Source organism: Meleagris gallopavo, chromosome 2 (assembly GCF_905368555.1).
Source record: "Meleagris gallopavo chromosome 2, MGAL_WU_HG_1.1, whole genome shotgun sequence".
In the NCBI taxonomy this organism is placed as follows: Eukaryota; Metazoa; Chordata; class Aves; order Galliformes; family Phasianidae; genus Meleagris; species Meleagris gallopavo.
In genome coordinates this window covers 21,222,093-21,242,455 of record NC_139405.1, presented here as the reverse complement: position 1 = coordinate 21,242,455, position 20,363 = coordinate 21,222,093, and the positions used below count along the sequence as shown (strand labels likewise).

Below are 20,363 nucleotides of genomic sequence, written 5' to 3'. Positions count from 1 at the left end.
CAAAGAGCATCAGAGCATCTGGTGCCTGGACCAGTCTTTACTCTCACTTCCGGATAGTCTCAATAATTAATTAATTTGGTTTTGAACAGGACTCTGATCCTACATCTTCACGGAGGTGAGGGTAACTTGTTCTTAAAGAGCACCGTAAGACCTGTGTGACACAATGGAGCCAGGTTTATTTTTCACTGTGGTTTCATTTTCTTTTTTCTCAGGAGAATTTCAAGCCAGGACATGTCTCGGTGGCCTAATCTGAAATGCACAGGGAACAATCTCTGTTTGCTTTGCAGGGAGGGGCTCTCTTGCTCCAGAAGTGGTTCAGGAGTTAACACAACTGTTTTGCTGTCAGTTCTTAGTTCCAAGTGTGGCTCGCAGTGAGTGGTGGGACCAGCAGCGGGGAAGAAGCCCTGGATTGCAAACAAAACTATTGGCTTTACGTCTGTAGAATGTAGTATGATTTCAAAGCAAAATTATCATCCGTCTACTCAGCCAAGTGTTGTGATTATTGAGCAAATGTCAGTGACCTTTAAACAACTGGATAGCAATGGTTGCATTTCAAAGGTACTTCTGCTCACTTTGGATAAGGGATTTGCTTTTTTCCACCTCCATCGTTCTGTGACGTTGTCCTGCTGGTCAGAAAAGCCTCCGGATAAATTCCCCCTTCTGGAGCAGCTATGTGCAGGGGAGCGGGCAGTTGCTACATCTCTGTCAGCATTACAGCAGGCACCTGGTCGTGACCACTCAAACTAACGTTGCTAACACGTTTCCACAATAACTTCATGCTCAGAACTTTCCAACCAATTATCTTTTGGGAAGACATTTCCCACATTTGGCCTCTGCTTGAGAGGGATTTTTTTTTTTCTTCTAGGCTTGAAAAAAACGATGCCAGCTGTTTCTGAACACGGCATGAATTATAACATTATGCCTCCAAAGTAGCGTGAGCTCCTTAGAGTGCGCCCAGCTGAAATGTAAAGCTTTGAAAAGCAAATCCTTTGCCTGGCATTATTTTTGACGTTGATTTACCTAGATTAAGAAATAACCATGTTTTGAAAGAACTCAGCTTGATTTATCGATAAGTGAGCTCCCGAGCCTCCAGCAGGAGCAGCTGCCAGGTGGGTCAGGGCTCGCTCCTGTGCCTGCAGAGTGCATGGAACCGTTGGGGAGCACGAGCAGCCGCACCTTCTGCAGGAGGAGAGCCAACAGCACAGATCTGCCTGCTTTTTTTTTTCCTGCTTTTTTTTTTTTTTTTTTTCCCCAAGGCAGACAATTAAATTTGAAATAGGAACGCTGTGTTTGCAAAGCTGAGCGTGCTAACACGGTGACATTTCAAAAGCTGAGAGTACAGTTCCCGTCTGGGTGGGCAGTGTGCGCATTTATGTATGCACACATACACCGTGTGGACACAAGTGCACAGAGGTGAGGTATAGATGGGCTCAGACTAATGTTAGAAATCCATGTCCTTGGTTAAATGCTCTAAGCTATCAATACATGCCAGCTTTTCCCACTTGAGACATGTTACCCGTTACCAAATGCAGCCCCATGAACACTGCGAAATGAATTAATTGTCTGGAGGGCTGATCGGGGTCTGTGTTATAGGTGAATAAATGAGTCTCCAAGCTCTTCCCATGCTTAGCAGGGAGACCCAAAGATAACAAGTCTGTATGAACCGAGGATGGAATATTATCGTATTGGATAACGCTGTGCAAATCTCTGTGAGCCTCGTGCTCTCAGATAAGTGCTTTTTTGATTCGTCTATTTTCTAGCATTTTGGAAGGCAATTGCTGTCACTTGCCGAACCAGGAAGCTATGGGAACAAAAAAGAACAAAACAAAACCCCTTCACCACCGCCACCAGCACGTTCCCCTGTCTCCTACGGGGAGTCTCTGGTTCTCCCCGAAACCAGAACGACATCGCGTGCTGTGCTGTTTTAAGGGGAGAAGTTATTTATTTATTTTCAGCGTTCTGGAATTTAATTAAACGGCTCCTTCCCGTTTCCTCGGGCTAAGAACTGAAGCCCCCCGCCCCGAAACGCGAAGAGCTTCTGGCCGTCAGCTGGAGCGGCACGGAGAGAGCGCGGGGTGGTTCGGTTTTTTTTTAGGAAGGGGGTGTTCAACAGTCTGGGGAGAAGGAGGCTCCCGTTTTCTAGTTCTTTCGAAAGCTGCGCTGCCTTCACTTAGTTTGACCGTTTCCGCGCCGTGAGAAGGACTCCGATTTATGATAAAGTAACAAGGCGTCCCGCACGCCTAAGAAGTCGGGACGCCCCCTGAAGTCTGTTAAAAAGAAAAAAAAAAAAGGGGAAGAGGAAGAGAGAGCGTCGGGGGAGGTCGGCCCCGCGCCGGGTGCCGAGCGCCGCTCTCCCGCGGGGCGCTGCCGGCACGGGGCGCTCCGCCGCCGGGGGGAGGGGGTCCCGCGGGGTCCCGGCAGCCCGGCTCGGCACGGCCCGGCTCGGTGCGCTCCTGTTATGGAGCGCGAGGCCGCGCCGCCCCGCCTCCGGTGCGGCGGGAAGCCTTGCATCACCGCCGCGGGCCCCGCTGCCCCCCCGCCCGGCCGCCCGCCCTCCGGGAGCTATTAATAGCATGACATCAGCCCGGGACTCGCCGCCAGAGTAAATACCAGCTCTACCCGCTCGGCTATATAAGGGGAGTGATGCAACCGCTGCGAGAGGCAGAGGCGCGGGGAGCGCGAGCGGGCGCTGCTCTCCCGCCGGCGGAGCGGGCACGGGAGAGAGAGCGGGCGCGGCGGAGCCGGCGAGCAGCCCCGGCCGGCCGGCGGCGGACTGAAGGTAGGAACCGCGGGCGGCTCCGGGGAGAGGGACGGGCCGGCGACCGGAGGAGCCCGATCCCGGGCTGCCCGCGGCGCTCGGCCGGCGGCGGGAGCGGAGCCCCGAACGGAGCCGCGGCTGCCCCGGGTCGGCCGTGCCGCTCGGCGCCGCGCGGGGGCGGGCAGCGCGGGGCTCGGCGCCGGGGGGCCGAGGGGATGCCGGCCGTGACCGCCCGCGCTGCCGCTCCGACTGCCGCTCCGACTGCCGGCGGGGCGCCGGGCAGCTCGGGAGGAAGAGCGCCGGGGACTCGCTCGGTTCTTTCTCTGTGCCGGTGTCCGATACGGAGACCGGTCGCCAAAGTCTTGCCTAAGCAAGGCAGGCGTGGCTCGACAGAAAACTTGTTAGAGAGAAGGAGCTGCCCGTTCGAAATGGGTTGTTCTCGCGTTTGAGCTGTTGGAAGCCGGCGAAAAGTGATTCAATAGTGATGTGGGATGTCAGAAAGCTTAAGGTCAACCGGCGTGCACGGAGGTTGTGAACTGTAATTGCCCTTAATGCTGTTTAAGATTAACCTCAATGGTTATCGGCGTTTGTTGCATCAGCACCGGAGGAAAAGGGGATTCGTGTGAAGAAGCAAAACCGAGAGAGAGACACAGTCAGCCGTCAGCAGCTGAGCGGAAAGACTCCAAGCAGTCGTTCGGGAACATGCATAACTAACAGAAGTGCACGGCTAGGAATCGTGTACCGAAGCTAAAACGTCGGCAGAGAAGATGTGTAGATTTGGTGAGGATGGAAATAGCCACTAACAAAAGAGCAAATAAGCATAGTGGCGGAAGCAAAGTTTATTGAATCTACCTGAAACCGAGGGTACCATCGATAGCAGAGCTGTTCCCCAGAGAATTGCCAAACTAAGAATAAAGTGAAGAAGCGTGAGCTCATAGCGGGAGCAAGCTGTGCCTTTATGGATCGGGTCCGTGAAATGTTCGACACCTTCAGTTCCAGTAACTTCAGAAGTCCTCAAAATAGACCAGAGCTGCCATCCATGTACATAGTCTAATGATGTAAACATATAGGATCAGGAAGCCCAGATGTAATCGTAGTTTGGGGCTAGATGTCCCTATTGCTATGCAGACCTAGGGCAGAGCGGCATGCCACTCTTGAAAACTGATAGACAGAGGAACAATTTCTGCAGAAGTTGGAAGAAGGGGCAAGCTGTTGTGGTTTATTAGGAAAATTTAATCTCCATCCTTGTAAAGCATTTCTAAAAGTAGATCTGTTCCTCAGAAATTGGAAAACATCTACCTTTTGTTATGGAAAGCCAATCTGTTTGGATTACCATTGGCTTCAACACAGGCTAATTATTTTTGATATCCCTGTCACTCCCGACCACCTCATCCGTGCACTGGAAGGAATCCTGCCATGCCATGTACCGGCCCCAGCCCCGCTGCCAAGCACCTGGGGAGTCAGCCTGGGACAAGGAACCCTGCCAGCTGTGGTGGGCTGGGGCCAGGACCCCCACCCCAAAGTGTGGGTAAAGGGAGATGCTGTCAGGGTGCCTGGGAGGTCAGCGAGCCGTGCAGGCAAGGGCACTACTCTTTCTGGGCTTCCCCTCCCAGTGGTGGCCTCCCTTCCTTTTTTGTCAAACCGAAGATGGATCAGTAGATCCATAGATCTATAGAAACCTGAGGGCGTTACAGCAGGGCTCGTGGTACGCTTAGGGCTTGTAGCAATAGCACTGCCTGGGAGGTAAGCACTTCTCAGACACGTTACTAAGACACGGGCACTCTTGGTTTCCTCTGGTGCTGACTTTAATTAAAAGTTGACCTAAACTGAAATATAAATGAATAAACCCCCCTGTGCTGAGAAATGCTTGGCCCAATTAATTATTCCGTGTGCTGGAGAAATGGTTTTATTGTTAATTGAAAACTCCTGGTTTGATTGAATTATACGGAATTAAGTGTCTTGAATGAAGGCAGCAGCAGGAGCGGAGGAGTCTGGCAGTCAGGGAGCACAGCTCCAAATTCTGTGAACAGCGGGGGGCTCGGTATCACCTGGAGTCAGCTTGTTTCACTGAGCTGAACGGCTGAATGTTGAGAAATGGTAAATAATGCCAGGAGTTCAGCTGGAAATCACAGGGCCTTTCTGACTCGGGGAAAAAAGTAACTGCCAGCTTTCTGAGATTATAGGATTAAACTGTATCAGTACTTTAAATGTGACTCATGAGCAGGGGCTTTCTGAAGAGAATTACATAAATTTCCCAAGGTCTTTCTGAATAACAAATTGTTCTGAATAATTTCCTCATATTTAACAACCGAGGGTGAAGTCCTGGCCCGCTGAGGTCAACAGCAAAACTCCTTTTGATTTCAATGGTTTCAGCATTTCACTCCTGGGATGTGGGAAATCTTTGGCTCTTCTGTGGTCATTGAGACTCAAAGTGAGGAAACCTTTGCAGCTGGACAAGTGATTTTCTGACTTCTGGCAGTTCACTGCCCTTGGATTTTTGTGTTTACCTCGCTTAGTGAGGAGCTGGGTTCTACTCTAATTTGCACCGATGTGGATTTACAGTATATTTTTAGATATCTCTCTGAGCGAAATCTATCTTCTTGTCAAGGCACGTGACCCCAACCATTTCTTGCCATGTCACAGTAGTAGCAAATAGAAAACTGCACAATTTGGGGTTGTCCACATGGAAATTTAACTTTACCCACACTGCTGTCCCAAGGCAACTATTTGCTTATCTGCGCTACGTTAATTACAGTGACTTGGCTATAATTCTTACAACGCTAAACAAGAATAGATTACGTGTCATGTAGTTTCCAAAGGAATCCAAGAAAACAAAAATCTCAAAAACCTCCATGATAAGGAAAGCAGGAAAAGTAATACAGCAAAATCCAATGAACAAAAGTTGCTTTATGATTAGAGGAGGTAATACAATCTATTTTCCTATGGATTTGCACCTCTTGTCCCGTGGGCCAGCCATGCAAAATGCTCAGCTCTCTTCCAGACCTCTTCTCTCTCCTCTGCTGAGGGATGGATGGTTTGTGCTGGGTTGCCCATGGTGTTTGGGTGACTGACTGCTGAGTCTTGTGCATTTCTCCCTCAGTGGAGTTACCAGTTTTCCCCAACCATGTAGGGTGCCTCTCCGCCTCTTCCAAAATTGGCTAAAAAACTGAGGATGGCTAAAAAGGGGAAAGCAAAAACCACTGTCAGATTGGTTTATTTCTGTGGGAAAACTGCTAGAAATGGAGTTCCTCCATGGGTGCCCCATTAACCAAAGCCTCAGCCAAAGTCTCTTTGATTACACAGCTTTATATCAGCAGGAGATCTGACCATAAATATTGAAGAATTAAAAACTTGTTGTTGAGGGCACGTGAGGACAGTTTCAGATTTTATGAGTGTAAAGGGAGGAAACAATCGGCGTTACATTTTTCATTACTCCTTCCCTCTATCTCAGTTTCTCCCTCAAAGCTCCAGAGCATGTGTAGATTTCCACCTTTCTGACAGCTCTGATTGTGAACTGCTTTTCAGGAGTTTATAACGAGACATATTTTTCTGTCTGTTTGTAAAACTGAACGTGGTGAGCATTTTGTAGCTGATTCTGTCTTTGTTAGCAAACTTCAGCTTCTTCGAAACTCTTTAATCTTTACTGAAGTGTAGCTGAGATGAATGAAGGTGTGCTCTGTCCATTTCAAGCTGTGATTTTGTGGTGGGGTAGCTATGAAGATAGAGATAATTCAGTGTTTTAAATAATAATAATAATATTTCTTTGGTTACTGTTTTTGCTTATTGTTTTAAAATGCTGCCTTGAATTGAGCCTGATGTGAAAGCTTTTTCTAGTGATAAAATTCTGAACTGTTTCTCATGAGAGACAGGTACGCAGGGAATGTGGGCTGAAGCAATGCAAGAAATATATTGTTTCACAGTATGAAATATACCTCTAGGAGATATTACGTCCTCTCTACAGCTGTTGAAAGGCTTTTCCTGTCTTTTTTTACTTTTCAGCAAAATGATGGTCCAACACACTGGCCAGGTGTCTGCATTAGAAGTCAGCGCCTCCGCAATTGTTCCCACCTTGTCTCCTGCAGGGTCACTGGGGTTTGATGATTTCACAAATTTAACCCCACTGGTGAAAGAGGAACTTAGATTCGCCATCCAAAACAAACGTCAGTCCCACAGGATGTCTTCTACTTTGGATACGGTGACAGTGTCTGAAAGGCCGATGGAAACATCAATCATGAAAACAGAGGTATGGTGCTGAGCAGCATTTTGGGGTGAATGCTCAGTTTCTAAGCAGCTTGCACCAGAAGAGCACTAATTATGTCAAATACAAGCAACCCTCTCCACTATCTAAACATGTTAGTTTATTTGATCCTTCTAAGCCTGTTGCTTGGTTTTCTGTTATTCGCTTCTGGGAAATTCCTATGGTATTTGTGATTTCCACTGAAGTCTGTAAGTTAGTATTTTATTTTTAATTACGAGCTAGGACAGTGTTTGACAGTGATTGGAGTAAGTGCTAAATCTGGTTTCTCTGCCTACTTGTGGCTGAACTTGAAATAAGTCACAGCAGTTGTCCTTCCCGTGCTACATCCTAACCACTAGGCTTTTAATTTAAGATAGACAATAATCCCAATGGAAAACATTGTATTATAAAATGAAGAAACAGATAAAGTTAGGGAAATGGCAACACCTGGGTCTGAGCCCAGTACCCCCTTTTTGGCATGCAGCCTAGGAAGAACACTTGGCAATTTTTTTGGGGTAACATTGATTTACAATGAGCCATTACATTCATCCAAACGTCAGTCAGGTTTTATTGACAATTTAAATGGAGTTACTACCATTTTACAATAGTGCAAGGAAGGTCAGATCACATCCTTATGTAACTCATGATGTGAGCACTAGCAGCAGTGTGTTGCTTTTAAATACGTCAAAGTTATCAAAATATAGGCAAAGTGTTTACAACATCTTATGGATTGTGTGTATCTGTTTTTATGGGACAGTTTTCTCCTGAAGAGGATGAAAGAAAAAAGCGAAGAAGGGAGAGGAACAAAATTGCTGCTGCAAAGTGCCGAAACAAAAAGAAGGAAAAAACAGAATGTTTGCAGAAAGTAAGTATCTGGCTTTAAATCTTTGGTGTGTATATATATATATATATATGTATATTTATTTATTTATTTATTTATTGTCTGTCATTGTACCGTGAACAAGATGACATTTCTTCACCCTATCTGCTACCATTTAAAACTATTTTACAGCAGCATAAGGGCTGTGTTTGTTTCTGTATCCAGGCATTCTGACAGAAAGCTATGTTCTTACTTAGCTGGCTTCATATAAGTTTACAGATATGTGATATGGTGTACTGGGGAGTTAGTAAGTAGCATAAATAATTTCGGGTCAATAGTTGACTCAAAATAATCTTATAGAAGATAGAAACATTACTTTGGATGCCTGCCATTGTAAGTGAATATAAATCTGAATTTGGCTTTTCAGTGTTTGTTACACTTCTGTAAAGGCCGAAGAAGGCAACTGTTAATCTGTTCTTAAGACTATTATCAACTGGGGAATGTATAGTTTCACCATTATGGCACACTAAGAGCATGTAACTTCTAACCATATGCTTTTCCACCAATGAAAAACTGCAACTATTAGATAAATACTGCAATTAACTACTTGAAATGCTCACTCTAATAGTTGTGTCTGTACTTTGTGACTAGGAATCAGAAAAGCTGGAAACTATCAATGCGGAATTAAAAGCCCAGATTGAAGAGCTAAAGAATGAGAAGCAGCATTTGATATACATGCTAAATCTTCACAGGCCCACCTGTATAGTTCGGGCACAAAATGGAAGGACACCTGAAGATGAAAGGAATCTTTTTATTCAACAGATCAAAGAAGGAACATTACAAGGTTAAGTGATTTGGCAAATGTGGAAATATTTATAGTATGTTTCAACAACTATAAGCAACAGAATCCACAGAGGATCTGACTTATGTGTAGGATTCTATTAGTAAAGAGCGTTTAGGAAGGGCAGATTGCTTTCTTAAGCAGAAAGAATCATTTTTGGCTTGTCAGAGATTCTTCCCCTTGGAAGATCTGGTCTCGGTCAAACTGAAGAGCCTTCTGCCTCGTAATAGGTTTTGCACCTGTCATACATGCTGTTCCTAGGAGCTACAGACAACAGCTTCAGAAGATTTAGCTCTCTGCTAGTATACAGTATCTGCACTCACGACGTTTGTGCTAGAACACTATGACTTCGATGATGCACATGGTACATACAGCTGTGCTGGATGGACACTACTTTTCCTTGTGGCTGTCAGGAAAAGCAGACAGAGTATTTTTAAAGTTTTGTAGTTTCCAGGAGGATGGTTTCTGGCAGAATGTACTGATACGTAATTTTGCATTCTAACCTAACACACACACACACACACACACACACACAAACACACAAAAAGCCTTTAGTTCCAATTAAGCTTTGTAACTTTTTTCACAACACTTGTGTGGTTTTTTTCCTATGACTCATCTCAGAGACTGAATTTGACAAGTCCTAGTAGGTGTGACAAAGAAAGGTTTCTTGCAAAATATCCATGTAGCTAAGATGGTATTTTAGGAGCTGGAACCCCACCTATTATCGTTTGGGAAGTACAGTCTTTCCTTGCATTCAGGAGAGCATTTTGTACCATCACTTGGCAACTGGGTGAGTTGGACCCACTGGAAAGAAGGAAGTAGCGATGAAGGGATTTTGATATGGTTTTGCCCAAGCAAAGCACTGCAGGACTGAATCCCAGGTTCATGAATCATGAAAAGTTTAAAAAAAAACAACAAAATCATCTGGGATCTAATCTTACAAGCCTTAACCCTCACTGACAGAAGAGGTTCCATGGCCTGTAGTGATCTGGTTATACAGATGGCTGTCAGGAGTAAGACGTAGACAAAGCTTTTTCCGTCCTTGTCAGGATTGCTTTTTTTTTGCCAGATGATTCAGAGGGAAAAATTATGATTGCAGCTACTTTTATTTTATGTTTGAGTGGTAACTACAGTCAATCAAAAGTATTACTTAGAATCTAAAGGAGACAAGAGTTCTGATGTAGTGAATAATTGTTCTTATTTTTTTATTAAATACTAACCTTAGATGTTTTTGAACTGGTAGAAGAGCTGCTGGACAATACAGTTGGAGCTATGAGTGTTTAAATTCTGATGTTTCTGTGAAATTCTCAGACTGTTTAATCCTACAAAGTATATCCTTACAATTTTTTGTAAAAGAAAATATCCTTATTTATCACTAATATCATAATGAGTAAAGTTAATAAATACTGCAAGCAACATAAAACTGAAAACACAAGTGTTGTGCTGTCTTTTTACTTTCATCTCTTGGTGTTTAATATTATATATTCCTAAACTTCACGAGTTGCAAGAGACACCACTTAACCTTCATCATCTCCACGGATGAGGCACTTGAGTATCTTGAATGATTGGGTGCAGAGAATATACCTCTCAAAATTCTATATCTTGATCAATGGTGTCTAGCTGCTCAACATCACAATTTAAATGGAGCTTACAGTAAATAATATTTTACACCAGTTATGCAGTGTTGAATTTGTGGTTTTATTCTAAAGGCTAAACTTAAAGATACCTCAGCCATAATTTTCTTCCTCTACAATTCCTGGCTGAATGTATCAGATATCACTCCTGATCCTTATATGATCTTTATATTCTGCAACAGAACTTAGAAAAATGTACTAAGATCTGGATATATTGTAATGTCCTATATCATGTTTAAAAAGCTATGTACTTCATATATCTGAAAAATGAATGTATTAAAAAGACAACACACTAGGTCTGATTCTGTCCTGAGAATCTGTTTTCTTTCTGTATGTTGGAAGGAGCTGCCTTTGACTTCAGTGAGACTTTTATTAATGCCCTGCAGGCAGAGTTCGGAGCCTCTGCAGCAGGGGGAAGTTTCATGGGGAACTGGGCTGGTCATTTGTCAGATGATGGATATACATGAAGTGTGTTATCAGTAAATTTGTCAAACAGTATTCATTGATGTCTGACTTCTGTAGTATGGGAGTACATAACTGAGGCTTCATGATGGTATCGTGCTCCTTGGCTTTGCCTTTAGCACATCAGATACCAGCAGACAAAAGAGTTTGCCTCCTATGCTGTTACAAAGTGATCCAGCAGAGACTAGAATATAATGACACAATTAATGTCTCTCCTTTAGGGAATCTGTATGGTTGCTTTTAACCATATCGCTGATGACGCTGGCGTCATGCTTTTGTTGCTTGATGTTATGTATTTAGCATGCCAAATGTTAATGGGTGCCACTACTATTGTCAGAAGATAATTATTTTTATTTCTTTGTATGTGGAGTCATAGCTGCTTCCTACTGTTTGTATGTGTGTGTGTGTGTGCGTGCTCCTGCACGCTACTGTAGAAGTGATGGTACTCAAGTTGATTTGACTATATCCATAAAGAGTGTTTGAACAGCTAGACAGGAGCAGTATGTTGCATGAGTTTTCTAAAAGTGTACGTTATTCAGGAGAACCTTTAAAATGCATTAAAAGCAGTTTGTTTTCTATTTTCAAGTTTGTTTTGATACTTTAATAAAAAAATAATATATATTTACTTATGTGTCATTTAATTCATTCTCAATTTCCAGGAGCAATTTCATTTGCTTATAAAAATCAAAGTATTAAAAGAAAACAAACACGTTTTATAGGTTTTCAAAATTAAGCATCCCGTCAGGTGATATTGGTACTGCCCGCTGATTGTCAAGATATAAACAAAGCTTTGTTATTAAGAGGTTGATCGTGGATTTCAGCTAATTTCTCATTCGTGGTCTAGACTTAGATTAAGGAATGGGAAGTTAGAACTTCTGAGTCCCTCCAAATCTTACAACCAACCAGCTGATAGTTATTTCAACTTTCCAGTTACCTAAGGGACTTAATACCTTTGCTTTGTGAAGTTTTAATATTTACAGATTGCTCTCTACGGTTATGCGAAAGACTAAAGCAGCACAGTACAATCAGGGCTTTGGTTTGTTTCTGTGTGTTCTTGTGTGTGCAGACGTGTGTGAGGAGAAGCACGAGGGAAGATGAACAGAATGTTCTATCCTGCCTTTCCAAAACTATCTGCACTCAGACAGAAATCCCTGTGTTTTGATAGCTGGTAGTGTGGACAAAACTTTTGGCTTCAGTCCTTTGCATGCAATTCTAGCTTGTACTCAGAGATGAGATAGAAGGCCAAGAGCCCAAGGAACCAAGAAGTCCACTGCACTATTACAAAATCTAGTTAAAAATATTAGTTGGAATGAAGATAAGCTACTGCAAACAAGGAAACAGTGAATGCTTATCCTTATTGGTACATCTCTTTAAAGATGTGCAGGGTGTATATTCCCTCCCCCATGTATATGCTCTCTCATGCATTCTCCTAAACCCATTACCAAATGTTATTTTGGAAAACTTGATTCACTTCCAAGATATAAAGATTTATGACAATCTACCTGTCTAATCTTAGAAAACCTTACCAACAAAATTAGACTTATGAATTTCTGAGCTAATATTTTACAATCTTTTCTCATTTGAAACCATCTAATTGCACAAGCATCTGATCACTGTGACATATTGCTAATAGAGGAATTAATATTCTTTGAACTAAATAACATGTTGTATCTTCTCCTTTGGTCTTGTTTGAGACACAGTCTGTGTGTGTACTGGCCCATGCAGACTTTAACGTAGGCTCATCTTTATCCTGTACACTAATAAGGAACATGTTCTACTTCTTTTCTAGCTCTTCCTTTGATATAAATGAATAAATATTAATACCAAAAGTAGGCAAAGCCAGTGATTCATGCTAGGTATCCTTTTAACAACACCAAGTGCTAACAAATTTGAACATAAAATAACTTTTCTATGTGGACCCACCAAGAATTTGAAATTACTTCTTAAGGAGGTGACATTAAAGTCACTGTCATTGTTGGTTTTACCAAAGAAACTGGATAAGGAAAATAAAATGCTACGGTTGTTAGTAACAAAAAGTTTTAAAAGCTAAACCTACTTCATCTTAAAAAAAAAAAAAAAGTCTAAATTGAAAGAGGCAACTGTATCTCACGTCCTTTTTACCTTTTTTCATTTCTGTCCTTCCACCCATGTGGCAGGGCACTGGGCTACTATCAGTCTCACTGAGTTTGGCCATAGCCATGTTTCTATGTTTGCCCAGTGCCCCCAGCTGGAGACCCTGAGAATCACATGATGAAAATGTTCAAGAACATTTATTTGTGTAGAAATACTTAGCAACGGTCTTCACTAGCTTATAATGGCAGCAGTGTCAGATTTTTGCTTACATAATAGACACCATTCCTTTTTAAAGTGTAGCTAAGATGAAGAGTGACAATATTAAAAAAATTCTCATTACTCAAGGCAGACCCTATCGGACACTGAATCTCAACTGCTGACTTCAGTAATAAAAATAGTTCTTTACTAATTTTCAGTTCTGTCAGATCTTCAGAGCCATTAAAAGAGAACATACCAGATTCTATTCTTGATACAGCAGCAAGTCTGGCTGCATAGCTTTACTACTGCTGACAGTGATGCGAGAACCAAAAAAAAGCTACTGATTTTCAGTCTCCAAGTTAAGCATATTTAATCTGACACACACACAAAAAAAAGAAAAATGATTAGACCTGTGAAGAGATTAAATAGCAAATGGAAACAAAGTGGGAGTTGATGCTGGAATCCTTTTTCCCACTTTTGAGAATTTAGCAGTTTATCCACTTAGACTGTGGGCATATCCACACAGCAAACAGTGTGGCGTAGCAATGCTTTTGTACAAGCTAGCAGGGAGAACCACCCAGTGATGACAGCAGAAAGCACAGGCTCGTTGGTGGCACTGAGAGGATGGGATCTCCATGCAGCCAAAGGACCGGCTGCTCCTGGCATCTGAGGTAGCTCATTTACAGCCAGGTTGGGTATCATTCAGCTCGTCTGGTCAGAATACATCCCAGAGCTGCCTGCCTTCTTGACAGATGGTTCTGCAGGTTCAGCCCAAAGGTCCTTCCCCTGTTTTCTTCCTGTGGCAGTGATCAGAAGCAGCCACTCAGGGAAGAACAAGAGTAGAGCAAGTATATGGGCTCTGGGTGCTTCCCCACAGTCCGACCACTCTCAGTTTAGCAGTCACGCAAGCTCAACACGATTCCTTTAGATAGTAACCTTCATCAGGTCTTTGTCTCAATTATTTAGCCACAATACTAGCACCTACAATATGTTTTGGTGACAAGTTTCGTAGGCCTGACAACCACTCATAAGAAAGCTTCCTCTTGTTTCTTTTAACCCCGTTCCTTGCAGTTTTACCTGACAACTCTTGCACATTCTTGCACTGGAAGTGTTCATGCTTGTCCATCTCTCCAAGCCACTTGTGATTTTACACTGCACTGCGAAGAGTCCCAGACTACTCAGTCACTTCTTTTGGTAGCAAATTTCACATCCTCGATCATTCCTGTTACCCAGCTCTTCTGAGAAAGGCCTGTGTCTTTTCCAGGAGTTTAAGATCAGGAGACCATAACTATAAACAGTATTCAAGACATAGCCAAGCCATGGATCAATATGGTGGGATCTTGACATTCACTATTCCTTTTCTAATAGTTCCAAGAATTTGGTTTGCTTTTTTTTTTTTTTTTTTTTTTTTTTTTTTTTAATAACTGCCAAGAATCAAGCCTGGTGCAAGGGAACTATCAACCACAACCCTGAAGCCTCCCTCCTGAGAAGTAATGATAAAATCGAGTCCAACATTTCATCATTTTGCATATGACAGTACAGTCAATTTTCCCTATGGGTATTTAACTTAAAAATTAGCAACGCATAGGACTAGAACAGATCAGTTGGTCTTCATGAATATCCCAGAAATAGTTTTTTTTTTTTTTTTTTTTTTGTAGTGGAAGAGCATATGTGAACTTCACTTGGTGCTTTTATCCAAACAGCTACTGCAGTCAAAATTGTCAATCTACTGACAAATTTCTTGGTTAAGAGCTGAGATTGGAACAAAAGAAAATAGTTGGGGAGTAGCCAAGTATACAATAATCCCTCTGCCGACTGAGTGCAGATACCTTTTGTTGGCTAGAACAGAGATCCTTTCTCACCTGACTTGCATAAACACAGATCTGTGATAGTGGCATGGTGAGAACTTCCCCTTATATCTTTTGCTTTTATCTCCTACAACCTTCAAAACTGAATTGCACAAGATTTGCAACTTCCACGTTTGTAGCTAATTCCTGTGGCTTTACCACGTATTCTTGAAGCCCCAGATCTGAGTTACACATTGTGGGATGACAAACTCATTCCTCATTACCAAAGTGAAAGCTTTAGAAATATTACTTATTTCTGAAGTAAGAAGTTGAGAAACCAAAAGAAAATAAATTAAGATTCAATTCATTAGACTGTTAATGTTTCGTGTTCAGAAACAAATGTTCTGGGAACCTGGGGCTTGTTTGTTTGTCGGGGAAGGGGAGGGCTCTGTTAAAAAGGAGTTCTGAATGTCTGGATTTGGTCACGTCACGTTCCTTTGCTGACAGCAAAACTATCCATGGACCAAGGAAAGGTAGTTGTAGAAACTGGTTCTTACAACGTGGGTTTCCCACATTACGTTCAAAGAAAAAAACTCCTCAGAATGAATAGCAATAGAAAGGACAAATTAATTTCAAAAATTACCTGCCTTTCAAATAATATCATGCTCCTCTACGTTTAACCAAATGCAGCAAAAAGCTCACTGTTACTTTTATCTGAATTTACCCAAAACATTTTTGACTCTTCTACCCCTCTGTGTACTTACTGCTCTGCTCCCACTTTTTTTGGAAGTTATTACTCAAATGTACAGAATGTGCCGAAGCTGGTTTATAGAAACAACTCAATAGTTCCCCTAAAGAGAAGAGAAACTATTCTACAGGAAGCTAAAGCAAATACTAAATTGCACAAAAACGTATTCAAAAGCAGGAAATGCCACTGCTGAGAGTGCAAGCAGAAGGTCAGCTCTGCTATCTTACACATGAATGATGGAATATCTTCTAATTGTGTGATCCAGTATTTCCAAGTAAGATAACATACCACATTCTTCCTTCTCTGTGTGCAGTAGCTTGCACAGTTCCGTATGTAACGTAGATAGAATCTTTCAAGAATATGTCTACAGAAAATGCTACACAAATAGACTTAAGATTCTTACTGCCATGCAAATAGATTCACAGATAATCTCCTCTAGGAGCTATTTACTGAAGAAATCTGCAGTTACAAACTCAAATGAACAGATAACCACACATGTAGGTCTCCAAAATATTTGCAGGGGACTACAAATACATCTAAAGTGTGTGCAGCACAAAAGCATAGCATAATTGATAATTACACTGTAAATAAATGCCTAAATTACAAAAGGTGTTGTGCTTTTGGGAAAGTGAGTGCTTTGGCTGGTGATGCTTTCAGTCAGTGTGAGAGCCAATGTCTTTTTAAAAAGACATGCTCAAATCCTCTTCAGCACAGGCAAGAATTCTGTACAAAGGTCTGGAAGGGGGAATAATAAATACACTTGGGCCAGAAAAAGTCATTGTGGCAGAAGACAAGGGTTAGAGTAAAGAAAAAGGTAACAACAGACCAAACAAGGGAAGTTTGGAAGTGCTTTCCAAAGAAGCACTTCTAGCTCCTCTGGTCCTCCTGGACACTGTGACAACTGCAGCAAAAGCAATCTTAGCAGAAGTTAAGTAGATGACTACTTAGAGCAGCATTTGTAAAGAGACAGAAAACTACTACTGAGCAGAGTCAGCTGTTAGCCTCCAGTTCCTCAGTATAGAGACCCTCACGTGCAGGCAGTCAGCCAGCCAAACTCCCACCCTAAGATAAGAACGGCTGCTCCTTTTCCTGTGCCACTGAACCCTGGACTCTGAGAGCCCACTCCCAGGTATCTGAGGGCAGGAGCTGTGCATTGCCAGTGAGTATCACAAAGGCCACTTGGAGGAAGAGCTAGATAAAGGGACAAGTTTTCTGAGACAAAAGGACCCAGGAAAGAACAGGAACAATCCTATGTTTGACTAAGGCCCAAGGTGTATCTAGGGCCATATCTGGGCAGCAGGAGGTCCTGTGCAATGAAAAAAGGGTATGAGAGATCTGCATAATTGTAAAAGAAATGATAAGGGGGAGAGATCTGATTTAATTCCTTCTTTGGTTTCTCATCTTTCTCTCCCCTCAAAACCAGAAACTCCAGACTAATGACTATGGCACATATGACACATATTTAAATTCCAGAGTAATAATACTTTCCATGCACTGAGATGTGTACACCAGACAAGGAAGACATGGAACCTGTCAGAGGGCCATTTTCCAACTCTTCCCAAAAACACATCACAACCATTTAAAGAAACTTGGAGTAGTTCTCCCCTCATCCCCAGCCCCAGCCAGATACTTTTACATTTAATTGTCTTTCAATGTTGATCACTTGCACAACCAGCCCTACCACCATTCACGGTTATTGGAACGCTTATTTAGTGACAATTTTCTGAAGTACAGAGAAAACACTGCTAGCTCAGAAACTGCAAGGCAATTATTACACGCTGGAAACTGGATTCAAAAACTGACCTGTCACAAGCACAAATATAGAAAAAGTTTGATTCCTTCAGAACTGACCCCTTCCCTCCGTATGTTATGAGACATACACCATAGGTCTCAGTTCTTTTTGCCAAACCTCAGTTCTACAGGCATCTAGTGTTCTAGATGCTGAGAGGATATCCCGTTGTGTCTGGCATTTCAGGCCGTTCCTTAAGTAGAAAAGCATTAGTGTGCTACTTCTTTGCATGTGAATGAAAGAGAGATATGAATGTCCCAAGGTCTGGAAAAAATACCCTACAGAAAAAAACCCTGTTATCTTGATAAAGAACCCTGCGGTTCTAAAGAGAACGTACTGTGTCTCCAGCCCAATCTCTGCCATCTGCAATCTGTACTGTCATCATGGAAGAAACATTTGGGAGTGAGCCTTCTAAATACATACACAGCTGCCACATGTGTGTGCTCTCAGCATGAACGCCACGTCAGATCCTGACAGATAGCAAAGCAGAGTCCTGCTCAGGGAACATGGCAAGAGCCATGGGTCTGCACAACCATGGACGGTAAAACCTGATGTCTGTGCATGCCTAGGTGAACAGAAGTGAAGGCTTAGGCAGCAGAGAGCTGGAATTATGATGACTTCAATAGCGCTTAAATCCTTCTAATTTCAAGCAACTAAAATTCAAGAACTAAAAAGTATTTCTAAATACGGACAACCATAGGCATTAGTGAGGGAACAGAAAGTAATGCTCAGTTTCCTTTAAAATGAATTCTGTGTAAGACATTCAGTTAGTGTTTTTAGGTCACCCTAGTAACACAACCGACATTGCCATAGTAGCATCTTACATGGAAAGAGAGATCACTCCAACCTCAGGAAAAGGTAATTCTACTTCTCTGACTCATGGCAATAAATCCATACTTTTGGAGTGAAATAGGCAGGCACCTCGAGCTCCCAATGATCTTGAGTTAGTTAAATATTCAATATGTGTAAATTTGAAAAAACACAGTAAGTGTCATACTTGAATTTATAACCTCCCAAAGGACAGCATGTTCTGAGCAATTAGCACAAAATTACTGCCAGATATGTGGTATATTAGAATAAATAACACTTTAAAAAGATACAGATGTTAAATGCGTATGTGCCTTTCAGAGTCATGGTAAACATTTAAAAATAGACTCCGTGATTATTGGTGTATTTAGATTTTACAAGATCTAGGACTGGCAGAGGACTCTGTGGTTCTTGCTGTGTGCCATACAATGCATGTGATCTGGATTAAATTTTAGAGGGAGGTCCCTTTTTGTCCCTTCCAGACTTTTACTTAGTAAGAGTGCAACGAGCTAGATTTAGAAGCAGTGTAGGCAAATATCCATCTCCAAAACATCTATGGGTCAAAATGAACAGTGACTAAACAGAGGCACAAGCTATAATCCTGGTGTCCAAAAGAAACATTGACTTCAGTGATTATTCTTCAGAGAGTGTAAGATGAGAATCAGCTTACAGGTAATATAAACTGTTCACGGAGAGGTGCTGGGCAAAGCGACCTGTGCAATTTTATGCACTGGCTTGCAAAAAGGAAGATCGCACTATCTGCCTTATGGCAGAAAGTTCTAGTAACATTCATCTACCCACCTCAACAGGGAAGCTACCATTTTAAACTGGAAAACAAATATTCTCCCATGCCAGAGGTGTCACAGAAGCTCTTCTGGCAGAAAAAGTTGAAAGCCAAGAGGGATATAAAGTATTTTCCTTTCATTTTTTCTCTCTGGATTAACACTGTAAAAGTATTACAGTAAAGGGTAAGAAAAATTTGGAAACTACAGTTCTCTAACTCTTGCTCTTTTTCAGTTCTAGCCTTATCCTAACTCCTACCCTATCCCCCCTCCTACCCTTGGCCCTTCCCATGCCCCCTCAAAGCACAAACTCCCAGCACAGCTCTCAATGGAATCTCTTTCCTGTGGATCCCAAGCCTCCCAGCATAACCCAGAGCATTTCCAACTCCTTCAAACTCAACCACACTTGCCAGAGCTGCCGCACGCACTGTGTGCTCTGTAGGCTCTCCATAGCAGGGAGGCCAAGCACATCACTAATGGCAATTACTCCAAAGCACCTAATCCCCAGCCTGTGATGACATGAGTAACTCACAGGAGAGTGTAAGATTTACCAGTTCTCCTCAAATGTACAGATCTTCTTCCCACACTTCTTCCTCGTATGCATTTATTTTGCATGCTTGTTGAGCTGAATTTGCTCAACTTACTGCATTTTATCACATATTCTTCTGTTAGGAACAATCTGCATACAATCACAAACTTACACCATGATTTAAGTCCTTGTTAAACTTGGCTTAATATGTATTGTAATAGACAGTGCTTAGAAACCACAAATGAATTTGTAGCTTTCTTTTACCACCACACAGTGTACAAATACAAAATCCTGGCAATCTTCTGAAGCACTAAAATCCCATCTTGAAAAGCCAGGCAAGATACAAAGGGGTGTTTCAGTTCCTGATTTATGAGTGGGGATGAGAGAGATTTTTCTTTTAACTGCTTTTTTTGGGATTTGATCACATTTTTAAACAGATGGGAAGTGAGTCCAACCCATGACACTTGCTGAGAGATCTACAGTATTCCATGTATTGCCATTAGGTGGGCCATTTCATTACTAAGAGTGAAAATTATTTTCCTTTAAATAGAAAACAAAATCTATTAATGAAAAAACGCATAAGCAAAAGTTTGTTCCAACCTCTCTGTACTAAAATGAGCTCCACTCTTACAATACCAGTTTTAATTTTCAGTACGTTCCTATCACAGTGCACCAATTTTGATTGGAGGTAGATGAACAAATCCCCTTAACGTAAGGCCTTGCAAGGAGCAAGCAGCACTTGGAGCTTGAGGTCAGTTTCTTGAGCCCTGGAACCAACCAAACACCTCCCATTACCTCATCCTTCATCACTTTACTAAGAAACAAATCAAGGCAAAGTTGTGCCCTTCAGCTTTTCAGTCAGTTTTAGACCAGAATTTAACCTGGATATCCAGCTTTT

The 20,363-nt window shown here is 42.3% G+C and overlaps 1 protein-coding gene across 2 annotated transcripts; it reads left to right on the top strand.

Moving 5' to 3' along the window:
* Positions 1-2,371: 2,371 nt before the first annotated feature.
* ATF3 (activating transcription factor 3) lies at positions 2,372-11,377 on the top strand. Of its 2 annotated transcripts, none has more exons than XM_085219274.1 (4): positions 2,372-2,779; positions 6,841-7,001; positions 7,753-7,860; positions 8,467-11,377. In XM_085219274.1, exons 1-4 carry the CDS (start codon positions 2,644-2,646, stop codon positions 8,662-8,664), a joined length of 603 nt encoding a protein of 200 aa, XP_085075400.1. In that variant the 5' UTR covers positions 2,372-2,643; the 3' UTR covers positions 8,665-11,377. The 2 variants fall into 2 exon arrangements, with proteins under 2 accessions (XP_085075400.1, XP_085075401.1); XM_085219275.1 differs by having other exon boundaries at positions 2,641-2,779; positions 6,758-7,001.
* The last annotated feature ends 8,986 nt before the right edge of the window (positions 11,378-20,363 follow it).

Excerpts from the sequence above, each read along its gene's own strand:
- ATF3 (XM_085219274.1), top strand. The coding sequence starts at position 2,644 with ATGCAACCGCTGCGAGAGGCAGAGGCGCGGGGAGCGCGAGCGGGCGCT. Across the intron at positions 2,780-6,840 it reads CGGCCGGCGGCGGACTGAAG|GGTCACTGGGGTTTGATGAT; the intron begins GTAGGAACCGCG and ends TGTCTCCTGCAG. Across the intron at positions 7,002-7,752 it reads CATCAATCATGAAAACAGAG|TTTTCTCCTGAAGAGGATGA; the intron begins GTATGGTGCTGA and ends TTTATGGGACAG.